General features: G+C 45.1%; 1 protein-coding gene across 1 annotated transcript in view; it reads right to left on the bottom strand.

Annotated features, from left to right (window-relative positions):
* Window positions 1-22,736, bottom strand: part of LOC147882854 (Peptidase C78, ubiquitin fold modifier-specific peptidase 1/ 2) — a 63,964-nt gene that overhangs the window by 10,665 nt on the left and 30,563 nt on the right. The window contains exons 4-5 of the mRNA XM_087400623.1: window positions 2,041-3,086; window positions 1,753-1,867 (exon numbers count right to left, since the gene is read on the bottom strand). Coding sequence (XP_087256749.1) covers window positions 1,753-1,867; window positions 2,041-3,086 — 1,161 coding nt within the window. The remainder of the gene's footprint in view (window positions 1-1,752; window positions 1,868-2,040; window positions 3,087-22,736) is intronic.

The following is a 22,736-nucleotide window of genomic DNA, read 5'->3' as shown; positions in this document are numbered from 1 at the left end:
CGGTTTCTAAGTTTCCAGTTCCAGTTCTCAACCTGCTCCAAATAGCAGATAGCACATCTTTCTTCCTTTCTTTCTCTACAACAAATGGTAAGGTAGCCTCTGATTTCATCTTCGAGTGCATAGACACAAGGTTTGGAACACCCATGGAGATAGTGTCAGATCATCATAATGAAGCTCTGGAGTTACTCATGGATCGTATGGGTATCAATCACCGCACTTCTATCATCTATTATCCAGCATCCATGGGTCAAGTGGAGCGGACCAATGGCCTCCTGTGCAAGTCCATGGGCAAGATGGCAGCCGGACATCATAGTCAGTGGGACCAGAAGATTAATGAAGTGGTTACAACATCACTCACAAGACATCCACTGGACATAACCCTTTTGAATTAGTATATGGTACCAAGGCAGTTTTACCACTAGAGATAGAGATCCCTGCCTTGAGAGCAGAAGATGATTGAAGATGAACAGGTAGAAGCCAAGTTGATACACCTGGAAAAATTAGATGAAACCCGACGGCATGCATTGCACTATGCAGAGATTCAAAAGAATCAACAAAAGGCCCGCATGGATGCTAAGATCTGCAAGGAATGGGAGCGGCATTTTGTGGAAGGTGATATAGTGATGTGCTTTGATAGCAGATTGGACCACCAAATGGATAAAAAGTTTCTTCCGAGGTGGTCAGGACCATACAAGGTCATCAAAGAACACAGAAATGGATCAGTGGAAGTCCATGCATGAGTTTGCAGGAACCGCATGGAAAGAAGGTGTTCAGTAAGTGACATCTCAAGCCATTCTTTGTGCCTGATGGTCCCAGGCATGGGAATGCTACGCATTCCATGCCGGGGGGGGAACTATTATAGGCAAAAAGACCAAGGAAAATGGTATAAATAAATGTGTGTGTGTGTGTGTGGCACTAGTAGAATAAAATATAGTGTGCTAAGGGCTCAAGATTGAGGTGGCAGGGCAAGTACGTGTGCCACCCTTCCATGTAAGAGGACCCATAGGGGTGTGTTGTACGTAGTCCATGGCAAAAATAATATATTATGATGAGGTGGCACGGTTACCCGGTCCCATGCGGGCATTTAGTGAGATATGGCCCAAGGTCCATGGGAGAAATAGTTATAAAATAGGTGGAGGTGAATAAGAATCTTGGACCACCCCCTCCACTTAGGATAGACCCATGTGAGGTAGTTAGATAGTCCAAGGGATAGTAGTAAAATAAAGGGGACAAGGAGGATGAGGTGGTAAGCATCCATGTGCCAACCCTCCACTTGTCCTCCTAGGTGTTTGTGCATATTATAAAATAGAAAGGAGCCATGGAGTCTCGTAGACATTGGGATATGGGGATTTTCAAGGAACATTTGCAGAGTTCAAGAAAAGGATGGGATTTTTGAACAGGGAAGGTGCGGCAGTCTAGAGGAAAGCTGTAGTGCTCAAGGAAGGTGTCTTTTGCTCTAGTACCTAAGCTTCTGCCGGCAATAATGGGAACTTCGTCGTGTAACCCGAATAGCTTAAATGTCCCCTTCAGATCGTATCTAAAATCCCCATGAACTAATATATCATGAAGCCCATATTATCTGCCAAATCTCAGTCAAAGTAGCCCCTTACTCCTGTAAGACTGGACATGAATACCTGATCATATACAATGTACGCAAGACAAAATTCAAGATGTTGTAGCTTGACACAAATTTGGTGTGTAGAAAGATAGGATTCAAATAAGATAAAAACAATTTAGTTTCGTTTGACTTACAATTGATGGATCTAAAACAAGAAGGAAAACTTCCTCTCTTGCTGCAGTATGCTTCCTTCGCCGCTGCATTCCTACTATTGTTCGTGAATGACCTTGATGCTGAAAATAAAGTGGCCTGCAATATCAACATCCAAAAGCACTTAACATGCACCCTCTGCCTAATTCCTTCGACATAAAAAAGGCAAAAGAATATGCATAACATGGAGAAGCTAGCCGTTTGCTGCTGCAGCAATATCTATGTGCAGCATATCTATGCTTTTCATGATCCAAACCACAGATGTCACTTACGTGCACTCACTTGTGGCAATGTGACCTTGGAACCTGTCCATGCAAGCCCTCAAAGAAGAATCTTTGATGCCTCCTGTAAAGTAATTCCATACCCAGCTTACAAGGGACTCGTGATTGACATCTTCATCACCAGCCACTTCCTTTCCTTTGAAATGGTCATGGGGGATAGAAAATGTCTCTACCTTCTCATAATCATCAGGATTTTTTGTCCCAGAATATAGACAAGCAGAGCAGAGATCATAGTTTGTCTCTTTTCTGCTTTTGAATCGTGGTCCTATAATAGGATACTCACCACACAGATCACATTCTACATCATAATGGATCTCTGTATTTTTTAGCACTTCATATGTTTCTTTTCTTCGGGCCTGGATACTTTTTGAAGAGCACCCCAGCAACCATCTGTCGATTGAGGTTTGACCATCTTTCTGGAAGTTGCCCGCACTACTGAAGTCTACCATGCAAGCACGAAGCCCAAAGGATCGAAACAATGCAGCACACTCTGTTGTCCCAATCCACTCCTTAGAGCCATGAATTGCACAGTTATAAAATTCAGCTCCAGGCTCATCAAAGCCATTTGCCCAAGCAGATTCCAACCAGCGCTGAAGAGAAGGAATGTCAGGAACAAAACCCGCACCTCCGTATAGAGCTTCTTTTGCTCCCCAATTCTGTCTAAGTAAGTGGGAACTCAACATCTGAATATTACGCCAACCACACCCCCAACCAATATCTTCAGATGCAGAGCTTTCGAAATGGTCAATGTGACCTGAAATGACTGTACAAGAGAACCTATGATTCTCTGAGTTCAAACAATCCCTTAAAAGGTACATCAATCCCTTATCCACAAACTTAAAAGTCCCTTTCCTTTGAGTTGCCATTATGGACTCTGCATCCAATCTCTCAGTCAGACCTGTGTTAGTCCATGATGTACCCTTTTCACTTAGGGATGCCTGTACTTTTTGTTTTTTACAGTTTTCCCTTTCCATGTCCTCAGCTTTACACTCTGTACCATCCCTTTCATAGCCTTTTGAGTAGTTCTCTGCTTGTAGCTGAGTTCACAGATACAAACGGTATCAAACCATGAGAGCAAACATGAGATAAAACAATAGAGATTTGCTGAGTACAATTTCTCTCCCTTGTTTAACTCCATCCACCCGTCCTCTCTCTCTCTCTCTCTCTCTCTCTCTCTCACATGAAAGTACCTTCGCATTTATGGCAGACATTTCATGACACTCCATCTTCTCTCTCTCTCTCTCCTCTCTCTCTCCTCTCTCTCTCTCTCTCTCCCCCTCCAAAGACAGTGACATTGCTCCATAAAGTGTGGGCCCTACCCCAGTGGAGACTGCCGAGGCTGGCACTAGAGTCATCTAGACGACTAGCAGATAGCAAGGTCGGCAAAGAATGGTATGCACGTGCATCCACATGGTTTGCCAGGCATGGTAATCACATGGACCGGCTTACCCCCTTTCAACACATGCACCACCCGAGTGGATCCCATGAGATGAGATTAACCGTATCAAACGGTTAGATCTCCTCCAGCTCCATACGTCTCCAACTTGGGGGGGGGGGGGACCAGGAGTTCCCCACAAAGATCCAGTTTTATCATGACCACTTCTTGAGAGTATCGGAGGATGGACTCATAATTAGACCCCAATACCTCGAGGATAGAGGAGTCGCACATGCATTGAGGATGGCCATGGGACAGATGCGGGTCTCGTCGCACTGAGGATCGAGGCAGAGGCATAACTAGAGAGCATTGAATCTATAGGCTATGCACGCTGGGGGAGGTCGAAACAGAGGAACATTTCTTATGTGTCTCTCCAGTCTACTATGAGATCTATGGACGATAGCTTTGGTCCACTTTCATGGTTCACCCAGTTCCAGGACCAGGTCTACATTGGGCTCTATTTGATTGAGATGCGACACAAAGAGACAATATTGCAATAGATCACGGAGCAGTAGGAGGGGACCACATCACAGGAGGCCAAGGTACACCCAGCACAGCGACATGTCACAGACTTTTATGCAGTTGAGTGTGCTCTAGGACATAGCAGGGTGGAGCAAGAAGAGCTAGCTGACATGAGGGCAGAGGGATCAGAAGGAAGAGACAACGTGATGCTTCTGAGCAAGGGAGGTAGGGACTAACACGACATGAAGAGTGATCACAGCACACACGATCGAGGTCCGGTCCATCTCAGCCCTCCTTAGAGGAGACCACTAGAGACAAGGTGTCATTCTTTTTTTTGCAAAAAAGAGACTTCTATTAAGAAAGAAAGAAACTCGCTAGAGCAAGCTCTGAGCGGAAATACAACATCATGAAATCATGAGGATAAATAAAACCCCCTTAAAGTGAGGTGGAAAACAACCAAGGCTGAGGCTGAAAGTGCCACCTCAACCCTGTAGGAGTCTCAGAGAAAAAAGGAGAATCCTTCCATTCCCTGAAGAAAGAAGCCCTCCTAGCTGAGGCTGCACGGGAGTCTCCCTGTATACTCATCCATACGGCCATCAAAGTATGTACGGTGTCTGTCCAGATACTAGCCAAAGTGTGCGAGTAATGAACCTGAGATCCCTCCATAGCCTCTGTGCATCTAGCTCTCCAAATATGCCAGGATGCTATGCTCGCTAAAATCTTCCAAGAAGTATCCACAGAGGCATGTACATCTGTAAAAGGAAGGTGTGGTACCACATCCAACGAACAGGACTCAATCTGATGACGTTGAATCAAAATGGCCCAAGAGGAGTCAAGTCTCTCATTAAAACCCTAAGGCCCTGTAAGAGAAAGCCAAGCCACTGAGCCCCATGTCATAAAGAATGGGGAGTGGGCAAAGTGACTGAAAATCCTGGCTACCCCCATCCAAATCATCCTCGCCTGTCTGCAATCCCATAAACAATGCTGAATAGTCTCCGAAGCAGAGAGGCAACGAGAGCAAGTAGGGTCGGCTCCAAACTTGGATCTCCAAAGCTTCACTGCAATCCCACCATGGATAGAAAGCCAAAAGAAGAGAGTGATCTTTCTATTCCTGTGGGATTTCCAGAGTCTCCTCCAGAAGCACCTCTGCAGATCCGCAGTGATATCAAATGTCTCCCAATGAGGAACTCTGGAAGGTCTCCAACCTCTACTACTGAGCTGAAATCTCCTGGCATTACTGACTGTGTAATGAAAGAAGGGGATGCTCTTCTCTCGATGCCCTGCGTCAATCCACTCCCACTCTCCAGGATCCCACTGCAAGTACCTAATGGGAACTCCCCCGTAGAGCCAAAGCCTCCAAGACCCGATGGAGAGTAGCCAGGGGTCTGGGTCGAGGAACCACTCTGAATCTGGTCCCTGCACCAAAAGACCTACAACCCTGATAGGCTAAAAAGCAGACTCAAGCAAGATGTCCTCTACGGATCTGAGCAATCTGCCACCATCCTGCACAGTAAAAACTAAAGCATCCTCCTGTGCATCTCCAAAGGCCAAAACCTGAAGCAAAACACCGCCTCTCGTAAAAGTACCTGCCCAAGTGGAGCAAGTGAGTGGCATATCATCTGTGTCTACCCACTCCTCTAGAAGGGCTGCCTCAATCTGCAAGATCCTCCCTGCACTCCCTCTGAGATGTCCTGTCAACTTAGACTTGGTCTCCTCTGGAAGCCTCCGGAAAGCTTTCCAAGATCCCTAAGATGATGCAAGTCCCCTCTCCCACCTGGACCACTGCATGTAGAGTGAGGCACCAAGTGATCTGCCATGATCATCTAAAATACTGTCATTCCACATGATGGATTGCCTATCAATCTCTTCACGAGAGGAAGGAGGAATCCTCCAAAGAGTGCTCTTGAAACTGGCCCACGCTTTCAGAACGGCAACCATGAGAGGGGACGAAGGTGATCTGAGGTGTGCTGTGGTGAAGATCCACATCTTACTGCTCATCTAATCTCCTCCTGAAGAAGGTGTGCACCTCTGAATGTTGCTAATAAGAAAAGCCTTCCACGGTTCCTGCCCTGGCATAAGTCCCCGCACCACCATCTTGCATAGTAAAGCTCTGCACTGTAAATATGGATCAATAATATTGAGACCGCTTCCTGTGTAGGTAAGGCTGCATTTAGTTTCTCTGTCCAATCAGAACACTGTGGTTCTACTACTTTGGTGAGGATAATACATAATATTTTGTTGGTGGATTTGGCCTGTCCATTCCCTTAGGGTTAGTAGGGTGTGCTTTTTCTATGGATTACTATAAAGCTAGACAAGAGTTATTGGATAACCTCATTGACAAAATGCGTGGCTCTATCCGACATAATTTCAATGCGGCAACCAAATTGGGTGATCACATTCTCGTATAAGAATCTTGCTGTGCTTCTGGCATCTGCCTTTTGAATACTTTAGCTTCAGCCCACTTGGTAAAGTAATCAGTGGCCACAATGATGAAGCGTGCTTGTGTTCCCTTTGCTACTGGATGGATGGGACCCACATAATCAATCCCCCATTTTTCAAATGGTTTTTGTGCAATTACTGTTGTTAGGGGGTTAAAGTCCTTGTGTTGTGGTTTAGTTGTCCGTTGGCATACATCACAGCTTTTAACATGAATAGGCATTTGCTCAAAGTGTTAGTCACCAGTAGCCTACAAGGAGGACTTTTCTTGCTGTCGCTTCCCCTTGGAAGTGTCATCCTGCAATGCCTTCATGGACTTCACTAAGGATTGGCATGATCTTACGAGGCATTATACATCTTCTTAAAACCTGGTCCTTGCCTATCTTGTACATTTGTCCTACAATGAGTTGATATTGTACAACTTTTAAAATTAGTTTTTTGGCATCCACTTCTTTCATTTCAGAGGGTGGTCTTCCTGCCATTAAGTACCCAATGATATCTGCACACCAATCTAGAACAACATCTATCTGAAATAGTGTGGCATCTAGTAGGTCATCTCTATTCCAGTAGCTTCTTCTCCCGACTTAACACGAGACATGTGATTGGCAATGTAGTGTTGGGCACCTTTGCGGACCACTATTTTGAAGTTGAATTCTTGCAGCAAGAGGAGCCATTTGGTTATTCTTCTTGTTGCACATGGTCAGTTCACAAGATAAAGCAATGCTTGATGGTCGGTGTAGAAGACAAAATCATTTGTCAATAGATAGTGTCAAAATTTCTTAACACTATACACCATTGTGAGGGCTTCTCTTTCTATGGTGGTATAGTTGATCTCCACATCATTGAGTTGTTGATTGGCAAAGTAGAATGATAGTGATACGAACTTTCTACTTACTACAGCAGATCACGGGAGTAGCACCACAGAATATCCTCCCAGCCAAATCCTTGCTAGAGCGTGAGAGCTCTCAGAGAAATCGAAATCAAAATTTTCACATCAATGTCCATTCTCTTTTTCTCACTAACTCCAACAAGCCCCATCTCCCTAGATGGATCTAGATGCCACATGTCATCATCATATGGTCTATCCTAATGCACCTTTTCACCCCTCTCTTGGGATACTTTAATTTCCTTTGTCCCTAGGCACATTGCTTGCATTAGGCCCTTAGCCTTAGATCCACCTAGTCTGGTGCTATCAACCCTCACCTAGGACCTTGACATTCATTCCCTCCCGATTATTTACATGAAGCGCAAATAAATATATTACAAACGTAGATCCTTAAGGGAAATGTCGACTGATTCTTCCGAGGTCATGCTACCTCGGCTAGAGCGTAACAATCCTTCCCTCTTCAGACATCAGCGTCCTCGATGATAAAGTCTGGAAACACTCTCTGCAGCTGGTATACGAATTCCCAGGTAGCTTCTGATAGAGGCTGACCATGCCATGCAACCAACACCGTGGGTATCTTCCGATTGCGCACTTGCATTGTTCCTCGGTCCAGGATTCTTGTTGGTTTGCGCCTTGCATTATCCTCTATCTCCTGAAACAAAACTACAACTTCGATTAGTGAGTCACCAATATGCAAAAATTTCTTTAAACAAGAAACATGAAACACTGGGTGCACCTTGCAACCCTGTGGCAATTCTAATTTATAGGCTACCTTGCCTATTTTCTTTAGAATTAACCACGGCCCACAGTATCGGAGTGATAACTAAGCACACTCTCCTGAAGTTAACGACTTCGAGTGCGAAGGAACTCTGAGAAAAAAAATTTCTCCTTCCTTAAATTCTCTTATAGACCGGTTTTCATCCGCATAAGCCTTGGCTGTATCCATAGCCTGGCGGATATTAGCTCTCGCAAGTGCTAGCATCTCCCGCATCTGAACCACAAAGTTTGCGGCACTAGGCACTCTCTGAGGTACTCCAACTATAGTTGCATTTGGTGGTCTATAACCATAGATCAATTCAAACGGACTAAACTCCGTAGAGGAATGTTTTCTATCATTGTAGGCAAACTCTAACAATGGCAACCACTTGTCCCACATATGTTGCCTCAATGACACATATGCCCTCAGCATATCCTCTAAAATCTAGTTGACTCTCTCCGTCTGACCATCGGTTTCAGGATGATCCCCACTACTCATTCCCAACTCAGTCCTTAGTGTCTCAAATACCGCTGTCCAAAAATGACCGGTAAATCTGACATCTCTGTCTGACACTATGGATCTAGGCAATCCATGCAAACGAAATATATGTCTAATAAACAAATCTACCACTTGCGGGGCACTAACAGACTCTCTAGTCGGAATAAAGTGACACTATGGATTTGGCCTGTCCATTCCCTTGGGGGTAGTAGGGTGTGCTATTTCTATGGATTACTATAAAGCTAGACAAGAGTTATTGGATAACCTCATTGACAAAATGCGTGTCTCTATCCGACATAATTTCAATGCGGCAACCAAATCGGGTGATCACATTCTCGTATAAGAATCTTGCTGTGCTTCTGGCATCTGCCTTTTGAATACTTTAGCTTCAGCCCACTTGGTAAAGTAATCAGTGGCCACAATGATGTAGCGTGCTTGTGTTCCCTTTGCTACTGGATGGATGGGACCCACATAATCAATCCCCCATTTTTCAAATGGTTTTTAAGCAATGACTGTTGTTAGGGGGTTAAAGTCCTTGTGTTGTGGTTTAGTTGTCTGTTAGCATACATCACAGCTTTTAACATATTCATAGGCATTTGCCCAAAGTGTTAGTCACCAGTAGCCTACAAGGAGGACTTTTCTTGCTGTCGCTTCTCCTTGGAAGTGTCATCCTGCAATGCCTTCATGGACTTCACTAAGGATTGGCATGATCTTACGAGGCATTATACATCTTCTTAAAACCTGGTCCTTGCCTATCTTGTACATTTGTCCTACAATGAGTTGATATGGTACAACTTTTAAAATTAGTTTTTTGGCATCCACTTCTTTCATTTCAGGGGCTGGTCTTCCTGCCATTAAGTACCCAATGATATCTGCACACCAATCTAGAACAACATCTATCTGAAATAGTGTGGCATCTAGTAGGTCATCTCTATTCCAGTGGCTTCTTCTCCCGACTTAACACGAGACATGTGATTGGCAATGTAGTGTTGGGCACCTTTGTGGACCACTATTTTGAAGTTGAATTCTTGCAGCAAGAGGAGCCATTTGGTTATTGTTCTTGTTGCACATGGTCGGTTTACAAGATAAAGCAATGCTTGATGGTCGGTGTAGAAGACAAAATCATTTGTCAATAGATAGTGTCAAAATTTCTTAACACTATACACCATTATGAGGGCTTCTCTTTCTACGGTGGTATACTTAATCTCCGCATCATTGAGTTGTTGATTGGCAAAGTAGAATGATAGTGATACGAACTTCCTACTTACTACAGCAGATCACGGGAGTAGCACCACAGAATATCCTCCCATCCAAATCCTTGCTAGAGCGTGAGAGCTCTCAAAGAAATCGAAATCAAAATTTTCACATCAATGTCCATTCTCTTTCTCTCACTAACTCCAACAAGCCCCATCTCCCTAGATGGATCTAGATGCCACATGTCATCATCATAGGGTCTTTCCTAATGCACCTTTTCACCCCTCTCTTGGGATACTTTAATTTCCTTTGTCCCTAGGCACATTGCTTGCATTAGGCCCTAAGCCTTAGATCCACCTAGTTTGGTGCTATCAGCCCTCACCTAGGACCTTGACATTAATTCCCTCCCGATCATTTACATGAAGCGCAAATAAATATATTACAAACGTAGATCCTTAAGGGAAATGTCGACTGATTCTTCCGAGGTCATGCTACCTCGGCTAGAGCGAAACAATCCTTCCCTCTTCAGACATCAGCGTCCTCGATGATAAAGTCTGGGAACACTCTCCGCAGTTGGTATACAGATTCCCAGGTAGCTTCTGATAGAGGCTGACCATGCCATGCAACCAACACCGTGGGTATCTTCCGATTGCGCACTTGCATTGTTCCTCGGTCCAAGATTCTTGTTGGTTTGCGCCTTGCATTATCCTCTATCTCCTGAAACAAAACCACACCTTCGATTAGTGAGTCACCAGTATGCAAAAATTTCTTTAAACGAGAAACATGAAACACTGGGTGCACCTTGCAACCCTGTGGCAATTCTAATTTATAAGCTACCTTGCCTATTCTCTTTAGAATTAACCACGGCCCACAGTATCGAGGTGATAACTTAGCACACTCTCCTGAAGTTAACGACTTCAAGTGCGAAGTAACTCTGAGAAAAAAAATTTCTCCTTCCTTAAATTCTCTTATAGACCGGTTTTCATCCACATACACCTTGGCTGTATCCATAGCCTGGCGGATATTAGCTCTCGCAAGTGCTAGCATCTCCCGCATCTGAACCACAAAGTTCGCGGCACTAGGCACTCTCTGAGGTACTCCAACTATAGTTGGATTTGGTGGCCTATAACCATAGATCAATTCAAACGGACTAAACTCCGTAGAGGAATGTTTTCTATCATTGTAGGCAAACTCTAACAATGGCAACCACTTGTCCCACGTATGTTGCCTGAATGACACATATGCCCTCAGCATATCCTCTAAAATCTAGTTGACTCTCTCCGTCTGACCATCCGTTTCAGGATGATCCCCACTACTCATTCCCAACTCAGTCCTTAGTGTCTTAAATACCGCTGTCCAAAAATGACCGGTAAATTTGACATCTCTGTCTGACACTATGGATCTAGGCAATCCATGCAGACGAAATATATGTCTAATAAACAAATCCGCCACTTGCGGGGCACTAACAGACTCTCTAGTCGGAATAAAGTGAGCCATCTTGGTTAGACAATCAACCACCACAAGGAACATATCCACCTTGTGTCGTAGGCAGCCCCACAATAAAGTCCATGAAAATGCTCTCCCACTTACTTAGTGGTATCTCCAAGGGCTGTAAAAGTCCGGGTGGCTTCACCCGCTCGGCCTTGCTCACCTGACACGAAAAACACCGTGTCACATATTCATGAATATGCTTTTTCATCTTTGGCCAAAAGAAATCTCACTTCACGAGAACATATGTCTTCTCGACTCCTGGATGTTCCACACATGGGCTATCATGGCACTTTTGAATGACTCTCTGCCTGATATCATTCTGACTAGGTACTACAACCTTGCCATTTCTTTTCAGCATACCATCCCTTATGGTATATCTTGCATATGTTTGGCCTTTTCTGGATGCCAGGTCATCCTTTTCTTTTTCCCCGGGTCTAAACACATGAGCTTTAGGCCATAAGCTCTGGACAAACTCGTCCACCTTTTGAGTTTCTCTAATCTCAGTCATTAGAGCACTCTCTAATACCATAAAACTCATATTGTGCATAATGCAAGACAACGCATCAGCAACCTTATTATCCTTCTCTCTTCGGTACTGAATCGTCAAATTAAACTCCTGCATGAGCTCTGCCACCTAGCTTGGCAGCCCCTCAAGTCAGGCTGTTTACAAAAATGTTTCAGAGTATCATGATCAACATCCACATAAAACTCTGATCCATACAAATAATGTCGCCATGTTTTCAAAGCATGGACAACAGCATACAACTCTAATTCATGAGTTGGCCAATTTGTGAGAGGGAGAAAGCTTCTTGCTTTCAAAGGCTACTGGCCTTCCCTCTTGAAGGAGAACTGGTCCTACCGCAATGCCACTTGCATCGGTTTTCAAGAACAACGGTTTCTAGGGATCAACTATTTTTAACACCGGTCCTGTGACCACAGCTTGTTTTATGGTGTTAAAACTTTCTTGTTGATTCTGTGTCCATATAAAAGGTACTTTATCTGAGGTCAGATCAGTCAATGGCGATACTATTTCGGAATATCCTTTGATATGCCTTCTATAAAATTCGACAAATCCCAAGAATGATCGCAATGCGGTCAGACTCTGAGGGATTGGCCAAGTTAGTATCGCAGCCACTTTCTTTGGATCCATTTCTACCCCCTCTGAAGTAATTATGAATCCTAAATATTCAAGTCTAACCATACACAGTATAGTTTTCTTTTTATTTACATAAAGACTGGCTTTCCTCAAAGTACTGAACACTATTCTTAAGTGTTCGCGATGCTCAGTAATACTTTTACTGAATACCAGAATATCGTCAATAAAATGTACTACAAACTTTCCGATATACGGACGTAGTAAATCGTTCATAAGCATGACGAATGTAGCTGGAGCATTGGTAAGTCCAAAGGGCATTACCAAAAACTCATAATGACCAAACCTGCTTCTGAAAGCGGTTTTATGCACATCCTCGGCTCTAATCCGGATCTGATGGTAGCCACACTTAAGATCTATCTTGCTGAAAATCACGGCTCCATGTAATGCATCTAGCAAATCATCAATCCGAGCCATCGGATACCTGTGCTTAACAGTGATATTATTCAATGCTCTGTAATCTATACAGAGGCGAAACATATCATTCTTTTTCTTCTTTAATATCACTGGCGAAGCAAAGGGTGAGAAACTTGGTTGAATCTGCCCCAACTTGAGGTATTCTTCCAGTTGTCTACGCACCTCCGCCTCTTCAATAAAACTCATTCTATAGAGGTCTATTTACAGGTTCTGCCCTCGGGATCAGTTCAATCTTATGCTGAACATTCCGCTCTGGAGGTAACCCATAAGGTAGCTCATCCCTAAAACAGTCAGAGAACTCCTCTGCTATAAGATTAGCCAGCTTGGCCATCTCACCACTTTGCACGACATCAGTGCTAGCCGAAGAATCATCAACCAGCTCTACCGATGCTGTACAAAGGAATAAAAACTCTTCTTGAGCTTTTCAGATTTTCATCACGGAAACCAACGGTCCCTGAGGTATATCTTTCTCACCTCGTAAGACATATAGTATATCATTCATCTTGAATTGATATACGTGTTTTTTCCAATCAATGGCCGGATTCTTCCTAGAATGCCACGCCATACCCAGGGCTATATCTGCATGAGCAAGCTTAGTCATTTCAAAATCAAGCTTCTCAGCATAGTCCTGAATACGAAGCTCCAACTGGGTAACCCTTTGGTCCCATACTTCAATTGAACTTCCATTTGCCATCGTGACTGTATACGCATAGTCAGATGGGCTAGTCTTTCACTTCAGCCTCTTTCCGAGCTTGGAGTTAATTACATTGTGAGTTGACGCCGAGTCAAACAACACAATGACATCATGATTGGCCACTTGCCCTTTCATCTTAATTAACTCCGTATCATTAAAGCATGTATACCCTATTGCTGCGGGCTTAAATAGGATGTTATCACGTGCACTCGTTACTAGCTTAGCAACAGACACATATAACAAACAAGGTACTGACCTCTGAGAAGATCCCGCTAGCTGAATCTGCATCTGTTCCGCTCTAGGACTTCCCTCCATTTTCACGTCGCATTCTGAGACTACCATCTCAGCCATTTGACGATCCTTATTTCGTGGACAATCCTTCCACTGATGAGGCTCAAGGCAACCAAAACACAAGCCTTCTCTCCTCGCTTTTTCTCTTTGCTCTGGGTTTAAGGGAGACTTTGACCAAGCCCGGGCTGCCATTAGTGTTACTTTCCTCTTCACTCCAATGGTGGAACTTGATTTAGGAGTTTCAGCTGGTTTCGCCTGCTTGGCTTGACCACTCGGCTGAGAACCACTCCCTTTACTAATCCACTTCTTCTTAAACCTAGATTTCTTCTGGTACCCATACTGGGTTCCGACCTACGCAAACCCACTTGGCCTGCTACCCTTGGCATCTTCATAGTTTAGGGCTATGGCTATTGCATCATCCAACGTGTTCGCATACTTAGCCCGAACTTCCATTTTAATCCGATCATACAATCCAAATATGAAATCTTTCACTTGGATTGATTGAGGTAGGGGTTCATCAACCTTCATTACGCTCTCTCGAAATTTATCAGTGTATTCTGCCACTGACAAATTTCTCTAATGAAGGTTTCTATATTGATCCCAAGCTCGGGATGCTTCATCAGGAGGTAAAAAGTGTTTTCTAAATTCTCTTTTAAACCCCTCCCAGGTAGTGGATGCTATACCATCTTTCTGTTTCTTAATCCACCACCTATCCGCTGCCTCACTAAACATGTGGGTGGCCTCGCGGATTTTCTTGATATCATTTCTGATTTCACAAATGGCCAACGCCTCGTCCCATTTGTGTAACCAGGTCTCAATGACATCAGAACTACGATCATTCATCCGACCAGAATACTTTTCCGGCCTATAATTGGCAATATTAGGTACTTTAGCCTTCCTAGGCTCGACCGTATGGACACTAGACTCCGGTTCCATTGGAGCCTTTCCTTTCCCATCTCGAGAAGGTCTGGCAGACATACTGTGTATCACTCTTCTAAGTTCAGACTGCCCTGCATTTTTGCCTGTAACTGTTGCGTTGATAACTGCTGCAAGGCATTCTCAAGTAATGCAATCCTGCCAGATAAGGTGTGAACTACTGGGCGCAACACCTACTAGGTCGGCCGGACTTCTGACTCTACAGGGTCCATCCTAGAAGCTCTTTCTTCTGGTTCCATTCAGGTCAACGGATGGTTTTTTTTTTTTTATAAACACCACTAGAAACTGTAATTACAAACTGACAAAATTCTGACACAATTTCCTATACTAGGGAATACCTGCAATCCCGACAACTACACTGACCAGGCATAATCCAAAATTCAACTTTTCCCTGTGCTAGGGAAGTTCTTGCAATCCATTCTGACTCAAGCACAGAGGCATATACACAAGCATAATCTGACCCTGCTTTGAACAACAAGCCTACACACGGGCTGGCTATCCCTTCATGCAAGCTGAATACTCCACACAAGCTAAGTTCAGAAAAAAAAAAACAAATGACGAAAATAGGAGCAAATAATGTCGAAAGCCCTTTGGTCTGTTCGCTCCTGCCACCCAATTTGATACTGTGCCAGATCACGACGCCAGATATCAACACTCGCAATATCTGCTAATTTGTCACGGTCCCCTGTGTATACGATCTTCCTGCTACTGTTGAACCAGTAGATGGTCGTAGATCACGGGCAGCAACACCAGAAAATTTTATCGCGCAACTCTGATGGTGATCTCGTCAGCTGCATGCAGGTACATTCGAATCGCTATACAGTTACGTCCTTCGAATTATCTGCCTGCTGTCAACGATCTTTTACCTCGACTGCATCACGCTGTCCCGATCGTCAGCGAGATGGTCACAATACAGTGTTCTAGCAGGTATTTTACGTAGACCCGTCACACTCTGATCGATCGATCGTCACACCGCTCGACTCACACTGGCTTGCTCGTAGTCTTCAATCAACCGTCACCGAAATCTGCTGATGAAGAAGAACTGCTTCCCAAGCTCGCCTATCACGAATCTCTATGTCCAGTCACGCTGCAAAAATTCGCCCCTTGCACGTAAGCAGCACAGAGAATTCCTTTTTCTCTGATGCACCATCTCGTGACGACGGACTAGCTCTCGCTTCCACGACCTGCTCGCTACCGTATCTGATTCGGACTCCTCTTCAATTCAGCAAAACAATATTCTGTTCGTAGTTTCTTCACAACCCACGAACCCGTAGTCAACCACTGCACTTCACGTTTCGTTAGATCACACAGATCCCCTCTCTTACCTAGCCTTAGCTATGATATCAAATGATACGAACTTCCTACTTACTACAGCAGATCACGGGAGTAGCACCACAGAATATCCTCCCAGCCAAATCCTTGCTAGAGCGTGACAGCTCTCAGAGACATCGAAATCAAAATTTCACACGAATGTCCATTCTCTTTCTCTCACTAACTCCAACAAGCCCCATCTCCCTAGATGGATCTAGATGCCACATGTCATCATCATAGGGTCTTTCCTAATGCACCTTTTCACCCCTCTCTTGGGATACTTTAATTTCCTTTGCCCCTAGGCACATTGGTTGCATTAGGCCCTTAGCCTTAGATCCACCTAGTCTGGTGCTATCAGCCCTCACCTGGGACCTTGACATTAATTCCCTCCCGATCATTTACATGAAGCGCAAATAAATATATTACAAACGTAGATCCTTAAGGGAAATGTCCATTGATTCTTCCGAGGTCTGCTACCTCGGCTAGAGCATAACAGATAGTCTTTCTTATGTTCACCACGTTGGCAAAGCACACTCCCAATTGCATACTTGGATCCATCAATATTTATGAACATGAAAAGCAATATCCCAATTGGGAGATATAAGGATGGGTGTTGTGATGAGGTGCCACTTTAAAAGCTCAAAGGCTTAGTCGCAATCTTCTGTCGATAAGAATTGCACTAATAATTTGTAAAGTGGTTTGGCCATCATGGCATACCACAAGATAAATCTTCTATAATAGCTGGCATGTCCCATAAAGACCTGTACGCCTTTGGAATTTGTAGGAGGAGGCAATTCCATGATGATTTTGATGAGGGTCTCCCAAGCCACCCTGGCTAAGGTATCTGCTGTGCCATCAAGCCCACTCCAAAGAAAATTTTTGATCGGTCTCCTGAGCTGAGTGATGGAGTCCCTAGAATAGCACCAACAAGAACAAACAAACTAGGCCGTGGCCAAGAGGACATGGTTGACCACCACAACTCTAGAGGCAAGATCCAGCTTGGCTAAGCTCCAAAAAAGGAGCTTCCTCCTGATGCTCTCCAACACGGGAGCAAACTGCTGCATGGAAGAAATATCCAAGCCGACCTGGCAGCCCAAATACCTGACAGGCACACCCCTCTGAACCCAAGTGAATCCTAGACCCCAAACTAGAGTGTCCTCATCACTGATGGGGAGGTTCTAGCGTTGTTGATTACATCATGGGATCCCCTGCCTTTACATCTCGCATCACTGATTTTACTGTAGCACCTCTTCCTCTAGGGGCTGATCATACCTACCTATTCTTTAGCATTTCCACTCCCTGTTGCACAACACCTTCCACCCCACTGAGTTGTTACACCACCTATCATGATATATGCTTCGACCGCGACCACTCACCTATTTACTCTGGCCATCAATATATACTTCTCGCTTATATTGACTCCATACCCCTATTAGAGGATCGTGCTTCCTTGATCACCTGCTCACTATACAAGGTTGCCTTTCACGCTTTCCCTCATACCACTCGCTCCACCCGCCCACCACCTCCTGGGACCGTAGTTTGTAATAGTTGGTACAATGATGAGTGTAAGGCTTTACGCCGCCAGCACAGATTCGAAACCAAAAACAGTCTTCCGAGCAAACCAGAGACGCCACGCGAGTATCGTCGACTGGTACGTAGAAAGAAACAAGATTTCGTTCGCCAGAACAAAGAGGAACTACATAACATTTTGTTTAGTAACAACTCTAAGGACTTTTGGCGGAGATTTCTAGGAGGGACGGTCTCCCTCACCACTCACTGACACTCAAGTCTAGTGTAATTATGCACACACTATATGACATCCCAAATCAGCCAGTCCCTAACCTCTCACTATGCCACGCCCCACATCCTGCACCCTCTTCACTAAGGGGTGAGTGAAGGAAACCATATTGAAACTTCATAATGGCCAAGCGAAGGATCATGAGGTACTATACACTGAATTCATTGCATATGGGATTAACCTCCTAGCCCCGATCTTAGCAAAGCTCTTTGATGAAGCTATTTGTTTGGGGTTTCCACGCACATAGACTATTAACACTATTTCACCCATCCACAAAGCAAGGGATCCCATGAGCCGGGAGAATTATAGGACCATTATGATTGGACATGTCATGTCCAAGATTTATGCATCAGTGCTTGATTCCGAGGTCAGCAGATTTGCGGAGTGTCAAGGACTTGGAGCAACAGGACATGCTGGATTCTAGCGTGATCATGGAACCATGGATCACATTCTCACGCTCAAGTGTATCATCGAGGAGATGAGGGCACAGAAGCAGAGGGTTTACTATTGCTTTGTGGATTTCTGCAAGGCATTTGACAAGGTTCCGAGAGCCCACCTCATACAGCGCCTACAGGATTTGGGTTATGACCGGGAGATCATTTGGGCTGTCATGGCTCTTTACGAGAGTGTCTCAAGCAAAGTCCGGGCAATATCTGGGTGGACAGACGAGATCATGAGCACTATTGGAGCCAAGCAAGGGTGCCCTTTAGCACCTACCCTATTTGGCCTCTACATAGACAAGCTCGAGACAGTGATGCAGACATAGGGAGGGATTGGTTGCTCTCTTACTGGGACGCTGGTCTGGATATTGCTTTATGCAAATGACATGGCTCCTTTGTCTTCCTCAGTAGAGGGGCTCCAGAGACACCTTGACGCACTACAGTCCTTTTGTGAGTCTCATAATTATTCTTTTTCAAGAAAATTACTTCATTAAGTATGAATGAAAACTGCGAGAGCAAGCTCAAATGCTATGCATGAGAAAAAAAAATAACAGCTCAAAAGGAGCTAATAAAAAACCAAGGCAGAGGCTGAAAATGCCATTACCAGAGACTCAAAGAAGAAAGGAGATTCTCTCCTAACTCTGAAAAAAGTAACTCTCCTGGCAATGGCTACTCTGGAGGATCCCTGCATGCTCGCCGAGATGGCCATCAAAGTGTGTATTGTGTCGGTCCAAATACTGGCCATAGCCTGAGAGGGGTGAACCTGGGTACCCTCCATCGCCTCTGTACACCTGGCTCTCCAAATATGCCAAGCTGCAATACTAGCCAAAATCTCTCATGATGTGTCTACTGAGGCATGAGCAGCTCTAAAAGAAGTGAAGGGAACATCCAAGAGGAAACAAGACTCCACTGAGAGTCACCGTACAATGAAAGCTAGATCTGGATCATGTCCCTCGAAGAACACCTGAGGGCCACTAAGAGATGACCATGCTACTGAACCCCAGGTCATATAGAAAGGTGCTGTATGAAAGATGCTGAAAATCCTACCAACACCTTTTCAGATCGTCCTCGCCTGTCTGCACTCCCAAAGGCAATGTTGTACTGACTCAACTGCTATGTGGCAACGAGGACAAGTAGGGTCAGCCCCGAACCTAGATCTCCACAGGCTCATGCAATCCCTCCATGAATAGAAATCCAAAAGAAAGGAGTGATCTTTCTATTCCTGAGGGATTTCTAGAGCCTACGCCAAAAGTTTTTCTGCACAACTGCAGAATCTGAAAACTATCCCAATAAGGGGATATGGAGGGCCTCCAACCTCTACTGCTGAGCTGAAATCTCCGGGCATTTATGACTGTATAACGAAAGAAGGGGATGCTCTTCTCTCGGTGCCCCTCATCAATCCATTCCCACTCCCCTGGGTCCCACTGCAGGAACCTAATAGGAGAACCGCCGTATAACCAGAGTCTCCAAGACCCCAGCGCAAGGAGAAGAGGATTGGGGTCAAGATACCATTGTGAGTCCGTGCCCCACTCCATGAAACTTGCAATCCTGACAGGCTGAAAGGCAACCTCCAAAAGAATATCATCAGAAGCTCTGGTAAGTCTGCCTCCCGACTGAACATCAAAGACTATGTGCATCCCGCAGGGCAATAACCTGTAAAGGAATGCCCGTCCCTGATAATGCTCCCCACCTCTTTGATCGGCATGTCATCTATGTCTATCCACTCTGCTGGAACGGCTGCCTATCCTGACTGCACTCCCTCTGAGGTGGCAACTGCTAAGAGTCTCTGATCCTCTGGAAGTCTCCTAAAGGCCTGCCAGGCGCCTACTGTAGAAGCAGGTCCCTAGACCACTACATATAGTGTTATACTCCAAGTGGCCTGCCATGGTCATCCAATATCGAGTCATTCCACATGACTGGCTACCTGTGAATTTCTTCACGAGAGGAGGGTGGAACTCTGCGAAGAGTGTTTCTGAAGCTGCCCCAAGCTTTCAAAATAGCAGCCCTGAGAGGGGAAGGGGGAGATTTGAGATGGGCTGAAGTAAAGATCCATCTGATGCTGTCCATCCAATCTCCCCCATGAGATGGAGTACAAGATTGAATGCTGCGTGAGAACAAGCATCAATCCACATACTACGAACTTGCAGAGCAAGGCCATACACTGCAATGTTTGGGTCAATAATATTGATACCTCCTCCTATGGGGAGAATGAGGGTCTCCCAAGCCACCCTGGATACAACATCTGAGGTGCCATCTAAACCGCTCCATAGGAAGTTCCTGATAGATCACATGAACTGAGCAATACAACCTCTAGACCTGCACCAACAAGAGCAAACGAACCAGGCAGTGGCCAATAATACCTGGTTCACAACCACAACTCTGGATGCAAGGTCAAGTCTGGCAAAACTCCAAAAGATGAGTTTCCTCCTGATACTCTCCAACACGGGAGCAAACTGTTATGTTGGAGAGATGCCCACCTCAACCTGGCATCCCAGATCTTTGACGGAAACCCCTCTGAATCCAAGTGAGCCCTAAGTCATTCCCCCACTCTAGAGTGTCCTCATCACTGATCCAAAAGCCATTGGATTTGTTCCAACTAATGTGTGCACCTGCCGCAATGCAAAACAAATCCAACGCTGTCCTAAATGAGGTCAGTGTCTGTGGAGTGGCATCCAAAAAAACAGCCGTATCATCTGCCAACTCACTGTCTAAGAGCTCATCCTCCTACCTCAATGGAAGCCTAAGCCCTACAATATCAGCTTGAGCTCTAATATAATAGCTCATAGCTTCAGCCACAAATAAGAACAAAAAGGGGCCTAGAGGGCATCCCTGGCGGACTGATCTGGTAATCTCAAACCTGTCCCCCCTGACTCCACCAATAAGAACCTGGCTGTGGGCTGATCTGTAGAGGACTGACACCCCTCTGATCCATGCACCTAAGAAACCAAAGCGAGTAAGTGTGCCCTCAAAAAGCCCCAGTCTACCCTGTCATAAGCTTTCTCGAAGTTCAGGAGTAGAATGGCCAGCCTGTGGCCATTATGCATGGCCCAATCAAAAGCCTCCCAAAATGAGAAGATGTTGTCAAAGATGCTCCTGCCATGCACAAAGCCCGTTTGTGTATCATGGATAAGATCTGGCAAAAAGGGCTGCAGACGAAGGTTGATAGCTTTTGCTAAGATTTTATACAAAGTACCTAGCAAAGTAATCGGTCTCCATTGAGACACTAAATTCCTACAACCCCCTTTTAGAATCAAATGAATGAGGCTCTCCATAAGTGAGCCTGGCATCTCACCCGAGTCCCAAACACCCTGCAGGGCTGAAGTAATGTGATCCCCAATCTGATCCCAAAAAGTAATAAAAAATAACAGGGTAAGTCCATCTAAACCAGGACACTTGCCCTTGTGAAGGGCAGAGAGAGCAATCCTGAACTCTATGTTGGTGAAGGGCGCATCAACTGAGACAATCATATCCCCAGTCACAAACCCAAGTAAGTGCTGCCAAATAACCACTCTAGCATCATCTGTGGCCTGAGTGCCAAGATCTGCTGTAAGAAGGGAGGCATAGAAATCGGTGGCAACCTGCAAGATGGCATCCGGATGTGTCTGAAGAACTCCGCATCAGTCAACAAGCTGTGAGATGCTCTCCTTACTACGTCTGAGGCCATCAGTAGAGAAGAACTACTTGTTGACCCTACCTCCTGTCTAAGTCCAAAATGACTCTCTAGCATGAAAGGTATACTCTGCTCTCTGATCTAAAAGTGACTACTGCTGGGCCCTTGCTGCAGCAAGGCACTCCTGAATCCAAGCATCTGTAGGCCTCTTCTGCTCCTCCCTTTGGAGGGCAACCAATTGCTGTGACGGATACCTATCTCACGCCTGAGGATCTCACCCCTCCTGATACGAGCAACTGAAAGATAAAAGTCGCTAATATCAGAGAGGGTTGCAGCTAAGTCTAACGGAGAAAGCTGCCCATCATGCATATGAGATACCCAAGTCCTCAAGATTGTCTCTCTAAGGCCATCCTCTGTATAAAAGGCATCTAGAATCCTAACACTGGCAAAGCGGCCCCTCACATGAGGATCTGAAACCATCAGAATCACTGGAAAATAATCTGAAGTGGACACCCCAGCTACAATGCTAACTGTACCACCTTTGTCAAGAGCCCAATCATCCACATAATATATGTCAATCCATGCATAGATAGGCATCTGCAATCTCTTATTCGACCAAGAAAACTGGAGAGAATGTGACTGAATGTGAAAAGCATCATCGTGCCAAGCATCCCTACCACTGTACTGAAAAAGGAAGGCATCCCAAGCTGCTCTCTCTAGGGAGTGGATACCACCTTCCCTACCAGCCCTTTTGTCTGAGGGCATTTCAACCATGTTGAAATCGCCCCTATAATCCAAGCCTCTGCAATATGTGACCAAGAGAGCAGTTCCTTCCATAGGACACAATCCCCTCTAGAATTGGGTGCATAAAGGTTTAA

This window comes from Dipteris shenzhenensis, chromosome 29 (assembly GCF_047967505.1).
Source record: "Dipteris shenzhenensis isolate YYH24624 ecotype China chromosome 29, Dip_SZ_1.0, whole genome shotgun sequence".
NCBI classification, from domain to species: Eukaryota; Viridiplantae; Streptophyta; class Polypodiopsida; order Gleicheniales; family Dipteridaceae; genus Dipteris; species Dipteris shenzhenensis.
Note: the sequence above shows the minus strand (reverse complement) of the source record. Positions and strands in the feature narration are given on the sequence as shown.